We start from the raw sequence: 12,052 nt of genomic DNA, 5'->3' as shown, positions 1-12,052 counted from the left end.
ATCCTTCAGGAAGTATTTGGTTTAGTTTCAAGGAAAGAATCCAACAGAAATACTTTTGCCACAGAAAGTTTACACTCTGTCAGAGGATAAATGATTTATATGTATACACACATAAAATATATAGAGAAGAACAAAGAGTATATATTTTTTTTTACTAATCTCATTGCTTGCTTCATTTTCATCAAGATGAACAAGAGGAGATGGAGGATGATGATGCATACCTATAACTCCAGCACTTGGGAGGCTAAGGCAGTAGGATTGAGAGTTCAAGAACAACCAAAGCTAAAACGCAACATTTTATCTCAAAAAACCATAAAGGAGAATAGGACTGAATGACACATGAAGCACATGATTTTCACATTCAAAAGTAAAAATAACAGCATTCATTCACCTATACTTTGTGTTTATTCTAAATGCCCCAATTATGAATCTGTTTACCTAGAAAGCCACTTCTGAGACAGACTTTCACATGCGAAATATTTGTTAAGGAATATTCTTAATATGAAAATTATAGATGAAAGGAGGAAGAAACAAAAACTGAACAGTGAAGAAATCTATTTGGTATCAGTCCAGTAATAGTCATTACCAATACAAACATTCTCATATACTCTTGATGCCTTTTTCAAATTTCCCAGGTAGAGTAAATCACTTCATTTTTATTCTTTATTGTAGCTTGTCAATAACTTCATGATAGTTCCACCATACTGTTCTATAGCCATTTGTATGCTTTTCTACTACTTTAACCTGAAGATAAGGATTGTGTTTTACTAATCTTCCTATTTTTATTCTTTAGAAAATTCTGGCACAAAACAAAATATTATTATATTTTTAACTAAATGGATAAATAAATCATTCTGGACTCCTGCCTCAACTTCATCCTACACACCCAACCAATCACCAGTCTTGTAGTATCTGCTTCTTAAAATTATTTGAATGGAAGTGGCGCTGTAGCTCAAGTGGTATCCTTGAGCTCAAAAGCTGATGGACAGAGCCCAGGCCTAGAATTCAAGCCCCATGACTGACAAAAAAATATTCTGAATCTTTTATGCTCTCTTCATAGTATAGAGCAACGAATAGTTCAATTTCCCATCCTTTTACACTTGGACTATACCAGTAGTTTGCTAAATGAGTTTCTTGCTTGCCTTCCTCCTCCTTTCTCATTTCTCTATCCATGCTATCTTCTGTATGGCTACAAAATGAGTTGTCTGAAATATCAGTCTCATAACTAAATCTTTTCTTTGGACCTCAATGATGCACAAGATAATTTTTATATTTTATACAGATAGCCTGCTAGTTCTTAGTTGCTGAGAGTCTTTGTTGTCTCATCTCCCATTAGTCTTGATAATCAGAGCCAGAATTATATAAAGTTGTAATCCTAGGATGTTTGATACCAAATCAAATTAATATTCTTTAAATATTTCTTCAGTTATTTTAAAATAAAGGTAAAATAAGTGAAATTCTTTTTTTATTATCTTTAGGTAGTTGTACAGAGAAGTTGCAATTTAACAATGCAGTTTATGAATACAATTCATCTTGACCAGTGTTACTCCTTTTTTCAAGGAATAAAGTTAACAATATAATATAACTTCTCTTTATGCTCATGGTACAGTATTTATGACAATTTATTCCACACAATTTCCTAATTATAGCAACTGGTAGAGAAGCAGAATCAACTACTTATAATATAGCCACTAGTGAAATTTTATCATTTGTAACAAAATGGAAGGAAATGGAAATTGTCACATTAATTGAGATAATGGAAGTTCCGAATATTTTCATTCATATGAGGTATATAGGCCACAAAAAAACAGTAAGATCTTGACTGTAAAAGAAGAGTACTTTGGAGGGAATCAATGGTTTGGAGGAGGGGAAAGAAGATGGTGAAAAGGCTAAAATAGCACAAAAATATTTAAAAAAAAACCTGTTAAAGAGGGTCAAGTAGGCTAGTTAGGAAAATGTAACAAGAATCCAATGTATATCCTACCAAATTAAAAAGAGCAAGGAAAAGGGTGGGTATGGCAAGGATGGGTGAGAACATTGAAAGGGGTGACAAGATCAAGATGCATTGTATTCATAAACAGCTTTGTTAAACGGCAAAATGAATAAAACCTATCTATGGCACAAGTAAATAATAAGAGTAACAAAGATGTGGTGAATTTGATTAAAGTACACAATATGCAAGTTATAAATATCACAATAAAACATCTTTGCAATTTATATTTATACATACATACATATTTATGTATATATGTATATATGTACATATATGTATGTATGTATATATATATATTTATGTGTGTATATATATATATATATATATATATATATATATATATATATATATATATATATGTTTGGTACCAACCCTGAAGTTTGAACTCACTGCCTGGCATTATCCCTGAACCTTTTGCTCAAGGGTAGTGCTCTATCCATTTGAGCTACTGGTCCACCTGTGGCTTTTCTTTTTTATGGTTAATTGGAAATAAGAATCTCACAGACTTTCCTGCCTGAGCTGGCTTCAAACCATTATCCTCAGAGCTTATCCTCCTGAGTATCTAGGATTACAATGCCTGGCAATACTTATACTATTATTTTTTTTGAAAAAAGAGAAAGGCTGGGCATGTGGCTCAGTGGCATAGTGCTTGCCTAGCATGGACGAAGCCCTGGGTTTGTTTGATTCTTCAGTACCATATACCCAGAAAAAGCCAGAAGTGGCTGTAGAGCTCAAGTCGTAGAGTGCTAGCCTTGAGCAAAAGAAGCTCAGGGACAGTGCCCAGGCCCTGAGTTCAAGCCCCAGGACTGGCAAAAACAAAACCAAATAAACAAATAAAAAAAAGAGGAAAACGAATTGCAGAGCTATTGGACATACTTATGAAAATAACAACTATGTGCACAAGCAAAAACGTTATCAAATAGGGATGCATAGGTTTTGATGAAGATCAGGATAAGATGCTACAGAGCTTGATACTGATGGGCAATGGATATACTGAGGCATTTGATATATATGGTTTCATTGAATGTTTAAAACATCACTGTGTGGTATATGTTAATGTAGTCATGAGATTTAGACATAGTAGATAAACAGGGGAAATAGAATAGTGCCAAAGGCGTAACTTACCAGTTCAGCAGTATTTACCAGCTTGTATTTAACATAGATGTAACACTATGGTGCGATAATAGAAGGTTCCCAAATGAATTAAGAACATTGAAATAAGTAAGTTGTTTCAGTATATTAACAGTAGAGTACAGATATCCTGACATGCTAATTTTTATCATGAATCACTAAAGTGTATACAACATTAGCACAGCCCAAATTAATTTGCTTATAATATTACTTTGTTCACAAGTCACCATTGTCATTTGTAATGATACTATCATCAGATCAACATTAAGGAAATGCTACACTCAACCAAGATTAGACATGTCACGTATAAAACAATCTTATTTTGTTTATAGAAGAAATATTACCAAAACTCGCATGACTTTTACGTACTTGTTCCTTCAGAAGTTATAAAATGAATAGATTATAGGGCTCAGAGCCAGCTCACATTGTTAGTTGTCAATCTGTCATTCTATTACAGAAGTATCAAAACAGACTTACTCTGTACTAGAGGCACTAATATTTTGCTTGTGTTGGTTGTGCATAGTAAATGCTCCTTTGCACCTTAGAAAAATAATTATATATGAACAAAATGGTCTACAGTGATCATAGATAATTTTGGATTCCATATGGATCTTCCTAAACTAAAAGGATTATATTTATAAATATCCTGATTGTAAATATGTAAAGAAAAACAATATGCTATTTACTATTTCATACATTATACTGTTCTCTGATTATTAGTATACTTTAGATAGTCATTGGGTTTTTAATTTTTTTACCTTACTGGACACTTCAGTGCATATTATCTCCATGTGATTGTGTAGACAAAAGAATATAGAGTCATTTCCCTGAGAGTGGGTGGGCGACGTCTTATAGTATTTGTATGTAGGTATGATTTCAGATGGATGACTTTTCTTTCACAACCTCAAAATAAATGTAATCTATACTGTTCTTTATTTAAAATGACATTGCATTCCATCTGTTATTTAAAGTAAACATATTAGAATAAAGTTTTAATTTGATTTGACACAGAAAATAGAAGTATAGACTTTGGAAACACACCACAGAGACTGCCGTTTTCTAGCTAAATGATATGTAATATATTCTGTCCGCAGCTTAGTTTCTTCCACTATAAAATATAAACAAAGCTGGGCTACTAAAGAGGCAGAGATAAGATGATCGCAGTTCAAAGCCAGCCTGGGCAGGAAAGTCTGTAAGACTCTTATCTCCAATTAACTTCCAGAAAACCAGAAGTGGAGCTGTGGCTCAAGTGGCAGAGTGCTACCCTTGAGTTGAGGAGCTGAGGGACAGTGCCCAGGCCCAGAGTTCAAACCCCACAACTGACAAAAAAAAAGAAAGAATAAAAACAATACTGACCTGTGCCTTACAGAACTTAAATAAACACTACTTAATAATGAATGAACATCATATGGTGGGTACTGGTTGCTCATTAGTATAATTCTAGTTAGTTAGGAGGTTGGGATCTAAGGATTATGTTTTAAAGAAAGCCAACACCAGCACAAAAGTCTATAAGACTTTTACCTGAAAATTTTCAGAAAAAAACCCTGGAGGTGTGGCTTAAGTGGTAAAACACAACCCTAGAGCAAAAAATGTGAGTAGAACGTATAGTCCTGTGTGCCAAGAAATTCAAGGCAGACAGGGTGTCTGCAAGTGTTGTATAATGAATTTTGCTTTAGAAATCAGGAGGTGAAGCGTCCTCTGAGGAAGTTAGATCAGCAGAATCAGGAGTTCCAGGCCCTATCAAGCTTCAAAGTAAGAAGCTGAAAAGACATATACGTGGGCCTATTATTACATATTGAAGCGGACGCTGTTTCCCAGGGCAGTGCCTGATGTCATCCGTAGGCAAGGTGAGGCAGAATTTCCGGGTATAGTACGCTCTAACGGCCATATTGGAATTGGAAGCCGTGTTGTGTCCGTAGAGGTTCATTTTCACGACAGGTCAAAAGAGGGAAGAATCACAGGCAGTTTTAGGCGTTAAGGTAAGAAATCTGACTGAGGTCTGAGAAGACTTACTTAGCACATAATAACCTACCTGTTCTGTCAGCCATGGAAAGCCCCCAGACAAGGTAGTGACACAGAGAAAGCATCCTAAGATGGCGGCCTAGCCTTGTTGGTGTTGCCGGGAAATGGTAATCTTTCTTGAGTGTTCACAGCCCACCACAGAGGATTGCTCAGTTTACCAAAAAGGGAGAGGTGAAAGTCTTATATGATAAATATGGTGAACATGGGGTAGAGTTGCCCATTTTCAACCCCAGGAGGATCTCAATAGAAATTCCTACTAGTCTCTACTCTGGGCCAGAGCTGTTGGCTTTCTGTGCATTTATACCCAGATATGTGTTTGGGGGAAAATGAGAAGCATTTCAGGCCCTTAAAAGGCCCGAGAGGATGTAACCATTATACACATCAAAACAGTACATACCTGTATAAGCTGCCCTTTTGTCCAGTACTGTGAGGCTGCTGTCATTCAGTGACTAGAGAGGCAGAGATCAGAAAAATTCCTATTACAAAGCAGCCTGGCAACAGTTACTGAGCCTTTTAGTCAACTAACAGCCAGGTATGGTAACCACCCTATCATCCCAGGTACGCCAGATGCCATAGGGCAAGTAAGATTAATGTTCAAGGCTACCATATGCAGAAAAACAGAGCTTACCTGAAAAATAACTTTAAAACAAGAAGAGTTGGAGGTATAGCTGGAGCGACACAACATTGGTTGACCTTCAGTTCAAACCTTGGTATCAAAAGAAAAAAATATAAAATGCCTCTTTTATTTGTGTGTAGCTACTGGGGCTTGAACTCTGAGCCTCAAGTTCTACCTTTTTTCCCTCAAGTCTGGTGCTCTACTGCATGAGCCATACCTCCATTTTGAGCTTTTTGCTGATTAATTGGAAATAGTCACACAGAATTTTCCTCCTGAATTGGTTGTCAAAGGCAATCTTCATACCCTCTGAGTAGCTAGCCTTAATCAGGCATGAGCCGCCAGCATCTGGTAAAATGTCTACCCCCATTTTTAATAGACCTTATTCCTGCTTTTAAGACACACATGTCCCCTCGTTTCCTTGTTTTGTTATCTCTGGGAATGCGATACCTTGGCTTAAAAGAAGAATTCTCACCAAATCAGGTTACAGGCCTTGCCAGAAATAAATATACCATCAAACCAGAAGACAAAGGAATCCCCAAAGACACCTGCATTTCCCAAAATGTGACCCCTGTTTGATCTTACTCAGCTCAAGACCCTAACACATTTATCACTTTAAGGCTCCACCTTTATTCTTTCTTTCTTTTTTAAATTTATTGTCAGGGTGATGTACAGAGGGGTTACAGTTACATAAGTAAGATGCTGAGTATAAATCTTGTACAACTTATTACCCCCTTCCCCATTTTTTGCTCTCTTTCCCTCCTCCCCATCACCCCCAAATTGTGCAGATCATTTCCAGCATATTGTCTTGTGAGTATTGCTGTTGCACTGGTTCCCTCTTTGTCCTTTGTCTCACCATTTTTTGTGCCCCTTCCCTTATTGAGATAAACATATATTCAATACCCAGTGTACCCAAATCAAATACAGTGACAACAGACCTATGGCCACCTAATCAAAAAATAGAACAGGAGAAAGATAGCCTCTTTAGTAAATGGTGCTGGCAAAATTGGTAAAACACCTGTAGAAAACTAAACTTAGATCCATATATATATATATATATATATATATATATATATATATATATATATATATATATATATATATATATATAACTAGAATCAGCTCCAAATAGATCAAAGACCTCAAGCTAAAAGCATACACCCTGAAAACATTACAAGAAGGAATAGGAGAGACACTAGGGCTCCTTGGTACAAGCCAAAATTTTGTTGTTAAAGACCCAGAAACACAGCAAATCAAAGAAAGGTTGGACAAATGGGATTGCATGAAACTGCAGAACTTCTGCATGGCAAAGGACATAGCTAGCAAGTAGAAAGCCCAGAGATTGGGAGAAGATCTTCAGCAACCATACAACAGACAAGGACCTCATATCTAGAATATACTTAGAACTTCCTTCTTTTTAGAATTATATTTAAGTACTTGTATAAAGCAGTTGCCATTCAACAAACCAGTTTTTGAATACAGTGCATCTTGATTAATTTCACCCCTTACAACATTCTCTCCCAGCCCTCCCAACCACACCCCTTTCCTGAATTTTCTTAATTTTGTAAGATATATGCATTGAAGGTGGCATTGGACTTCAGTTAGATTAACATTAAGGTTGTGGCCTTATATTACCAAAGGGAGGATCGTCAGCCATTGTAGGAGGCTTTGTTTCTTTTGTGGCAGTACTTGGACTTGAATTCTGGGCCTGGGTACTGTCCCTTAAATCTGTCTCTCAAAGCTTGTACTCTATCACTTGAGTCGCTGCTCCACTTCTGGCTTTCTGCTGGTTAGAGATAAGTGTCTCACCAACTCTTATTTGAGCTGGTTTTCTTATTTGAGCTGTCATCTTCAGATCTCAGCCTGCCAAATAGCTAGGGTAAGTGGCATGGTACCTGGCTTCCTTCCAAGAATCTTGATGAGGACTCTTGAGAAAGGACTGATATAATCTCCATCTAGAAAGAGGGGCTCTACCTCTGCTCTTTCACTGCCATTAGCATTGGAAGAACTTTGGCATGGCTGTAGGAATGGTAACCTCTGTAGAACTTCTACCAAACTTTAGTCTTTATCTAGCATCAACAATGTGTTATGAGGATGGCAGAAGGGAACAAATGCAGGTCTGGTCAGGAATTTATAAATATCTTCAGGAAGATTGAGAGTGTCAATCAAGACAAAAAGGTCCTTATAGAAACCTGCTTTACCCTATTATTAGCCTTAGCAAACCCTAGGCAAGTCTATCAAATTCCCTCTCATTTGCAGCTGGCTTGGTAATGTCGGAGAAGTGAGATTTTTTTTGTCATAGGGGCAGATTCACATCACCAGAGGGAGGAGTCCCAGGCTTTACTGACCATGGAGGTGCATACTCTAAAGAGAGGTTCAGTGTACCCACCACTCAAAGTTGAGCTCTACTGTTAGAGATTCTAGCCAGAATCATAGTTAGGTGACTATATGTGGAACCACCTAACTTTTGTTTCATTGATCTTTGAGAAATGAAGACATTGGCTTAAACAAGAAACTTCACATCTGCAGGGCTAGCAATACCTGGTCAGACCCAGGAGGAGATCCAACATCTCCTCAGAGTCAATGTGAGGGCCCTGAATAAAAATTGAGGGGACCTCTGTGCCCTCAGTTTTAGGCTCCTTCCCTGTGTGGTCCATTCCCTGAGAAGCCCTGATGGCTGGTGTTACACACTTTATTCCCACCTGGTGGGACACTTTATCAGAAGTATCTTAGGCCTTGCTGAGTCAATTTAAGGATAGAGCCCTGATCCTGCATTTGGAAGGTTCATACCTACCTTATTACTGGGGGGACCTCAGAGATTCTACTTCTATCCACCTCTCAGTGCTAGAGAGCCCAAGGCTGTGCTTGCAATATGCAGAAATACTCTAGGAACTAAGAATAACAGTACTGAAATGAAATGTATGTCCTCATTTGCAAGGCAGAAGGGTTCCAGGCCATGCCAGGAGCCATGATGAAGCACACACCTTGAATGCAGATCGAGGGCCTTAGCACTTCAGGAAGCAAGTGCCAAGGTCCTTGAAACAGGGAGACCCCAAATGAGTACTGGTGGCTCATGCCTGTAATCCTAGCTACTCAGGAGGCTAAGATCTGAGGATCACGGTTTGAATCAAAGAGGATAGAAAAGTCTGTGAGACTTTTAAAAAAATGTATTGTAAAGGTGATATAAAGAGGGGTTACAGTTAAGTAAGATAATGAGTACATTTTTTGAACAGTATTGCCCCCTCCAGTTTCTCCTGCTTCCCCCAAGTTGTAAAGTTCATTTCGAACGTAATGTCAAGAGAGTATCACTGTTGCATTAATTCAACCTTTGTCCTTGTTTCACCATTTTGTTATTCCTTTCCCTTCCCCAAATCAGATAAAAATATACAGGACAAAGGGAACAGAAATAAAAAAAACAGTGAGAACAAGGAATAAGCAAAAAGAAAAAAGAAAGTAAAAAGAAATAACTATAAACAATATGCTAAGAAAACAACTCTTGTTCCATTTCTTGGAGTTCATTTCAATAAGTATCATTTTATATGGTCATATGCATATGGCTATAGAGCTATTGTGATCCTCTGCTAAGAATATCCTAGACATATTTTAGTTATTACAAATGAGGGAAACCAAGCAGCCTATATTTCTTTGGGTCTGTGTTGCTTTGCTTAATATAATTTTTTCCCAAGTCTTTCTATTTTCTTATGAATGGGGCAATGTCATTCTCTCTGATGGAAGCATAAAATTCCATTGGGTATATACCACATTTTCTTGATCCATTCATCCACTGAGGGGCATGTTTAGTCTTTTGAGAAACCTCCACACTACTTTCCAGAGTGGTTGAACCAGTTTGCATTCCCACCAACAGTGTAGTAGTGTTCCCTTTTGGCCACATCCCCTCCAGCATGTTATTTTCTTAAATTGCCATTCTGACTGGGGTGAGGTGGAATTTCAATGTTGTTTTTGTTTGCATTCATTTATGGCCAGAGATGTTGAACATCTTCATGTGTCTAATGGCCATTCTTATTTCTTCTTCTGAGAAGACTCTCTTTATGTGTTTAGGCCACTTATTAACAATATTGTTGCTTCTTTGACTCTGTGAGACTTTCATCTTCACTAACCTACCAAAAAAGCCAGAAGTGGTGCTGTGGTTCAAATGGTAGAGTACTAGCCTTGAGCAAAAGAAGGTTAGAAACAGCTAGCTCACAAACCATGAGTTCAAGCCCAGGACCAGCACAAAAAAGAAAAAGAAACAAGGCGGCCACATAACTCCTGATCCTATGCACCGTATAATCAGCCCTGAAAAAAGGGCTGTGCTGACTGTTTCTACCTTCAACAACATTGTCATGTCTTTGTGAGGTTCCTAGGAGTCAGGCATACCAGAAGACTAAGAGAATTCCAGTGGGCCTTAGAGAATTACTTAAGGGAAAATCTGTTAAGGAGACCTTTGCCACTAGTGACCATTAAGTGTTTCACACTTTTCTTCTCTCCCTCAGGCCACTTGGCTCCACCACTCTTCTCCTACCTGCACTTTTGCTGACCATTCCTCAGACAAGCCATGATGCCTCACGGCCAGAAGCAACATGAGCTCCCTCCTGATGTTGACCAAGACCTTCAGGCCCAAATAGAAGCCTTGAGCCTGTCAGATGCAGATGAGGTGGCAGGTGCCACAGCTTTCTCCTCTGCTCTGATCCCACACAGCCTGGAGGAAATTCCACCACCTCCTCCTCTTCCAGCTGCTGCTGCTGCTGGAACCATCAACGTTGCCCAGTGTCTTCAGGAAGCCTCTTCCTCCTCTACTACTGTGGAAGACACACTATCAAGCAAACCAAAAGAAGCATCCAGCGGCCGAAAAAAGGAGGGTGCAAGTGCCTCAAAGGACCACCCAGAGGCTGAGCTGTTGCTTACTACTTCTCTAGGGAAGAAGGTGTCTGAGTTGGTGAAGTATCTGAGTATCAAATATACAACAAAGGATCGCGTCACAGAGGAAGAAATAAAGAAAAATGTCATCAAAGAGTTCAAAAATTACTACCCCATGATCTTCAGGAATGCCTGCGAATGCATGGAAGTGGTCTTTGGCATTGAAGTAAAGGAAGTGGATCCCATCACCCACTCCTATGTGCTCATCAAAATGCTCGATCTTACCTACGATGGAAGGTGCGATAATGAGCAAGGTCTACCCCAAACTGGTCTCCTCATACTTATTTTGGGCCTGGTCTTCATGGAGGGAAACTGTGCTTCCGAAGAGAAGGTCTGGGAGATACTGCGTATGATTGGTGTGTACCCTGAGAAGAAGGATTTCATCTATGGGGATCCGAAGAAGCTTATCACTGAAGTTTTCGTGCAGGAGAAATACCTGGAGTACCAGCTGGTGCCCAACAGCAATCCTGCTCGCTATGAGTTTAAGTGGGGCCCAAGAGCCTATGCTGAAACCAGCAAGATGAAAGTCCTGCAGTTTTTCTCCAAGGTCAGTGGGAGTAGCCCCACAGCCTTTGTTTCCTTGTATAAAGAAGCTTTGAAAGATGAAGAAGAGAAAGCCAAGCTTGCGTTGGCCAACGTGAATCCTGGCCCTGTCACCAAAGCCAAGTCTAGCAGCGATTCCTGCACCTCTGACAAGTAGAGGGAAGTAGCTTCTTTATTCTGTTGTTGAAGAGAGTAGTCAAGACTTTTAAGAAGTGAAGAGATGTTGAAGTTTCTTTTTCTGTATGTTTCAAACATTTCTTTTGCAAAGTGTATTAGCTTCAGAATCTAGATTGCTTATATGGATCACATGTGGTGCTGTCTACTGGGTTTTAAGAATGAGTCTTGCTGTTCTGAAAAATGATTTGAGACATAATTCATTGTAATTTGTGGCCTGGAATATGATAAAAAGTGATGATGTTGAAAGAGAATTTTCCTTACAAATGTGAGAGCCCAGTACTAATAAACAGGCTCAGCAAACGTGGGCCTATCGTTAATGCTAAGATTCCTGTATGCTTTCTACGCTACCTTAATAAAAGATATGTATGCACCATTTTGCTTGCCTTGTTCAAGAACATATGAGAAATTACACCTTCATAAACAAGAGCACATAATCACTGGCTCACTTATTCCTCTGACATTAAGAATTTCTTCATTTGAAGGCAATAGCTTAGCAGTAGAGATTTGAAGATAAACAAGGAAGATGGTGAAAATTCATCTAAAACAAAAAGAGCAAGTAAAACAGAATGAGGAGATGGGTTTTTCAAATGGTAGCAGTCAAGGGTAAATGTCCTAAGCCAGGAAAGATTGGAGCTTTTGGAAACCCAAACTCTTAT

The 12,052-nt window shown here is 38.5% G+C and overlaps 1 protein-coding gene and 1 pseudogene across 3 annotated transcripts in view; both read left to right on the top strand.

The window, feature by feature from the left end:
* LOC138839731 (putative high mobility group protein B1-like 1) overlaps positions 1-227 on the top strand; it is a 127,994-nt pseudogene extending 127,767 nt beyond the window's left edge.
* Positions 1-11,734, top strand: part of LOC138839326 (putative MAGE domain-containing protein MAGEA13P) — a 218,636-nt gene extending 206,902 nt beyond the window's left edge. For 2 of the 3 annotated variants that reach the window (XM_070038894.1, XM_070038895.1), the window contains one exon: positions 10,253-11,734. In XM_070038894.1, coding sequence (XP_069894995.1) covers positions 10,315-11,376 — 1,062 coding nt within the window. In that variant the 5' untranslated portion in view covers positions 10,253-10,314 and the 3' untranslated portion in view covers positions 11,377-11,734. Of the gene's footprint in view, positions 1-5,016; positions 5,104-10,252 lie in introns of those variants that run through there. The other variant, XM_070038896.1, reaches the window with a different exon arrangement.
* Positions 11,735-12,052: the final 318 nt, after the last annotated feature.

Source organism: Dipodomys merriami, unplaced genomic scaffold (assembly GCF_024711535.1).
Source record: "Dipodomys merriami isolate MVZ:Mamm:240054 unplaced genomic scaffold, mDipMer1.0.p SCAF_3, whole genome shotgun sequence".
Lineage (NCBI taxonomy): Eukaryota > Metazoa > Chordata > Mammalia > Rodentia > Heteromyidae > Dipodomys > Dipodomys merriami.
The sequence above is the reverse complement of the archived record's forward strand: the minus strand, read 5'-3'. Positions and strand labels throughout refer to the sequence as shown.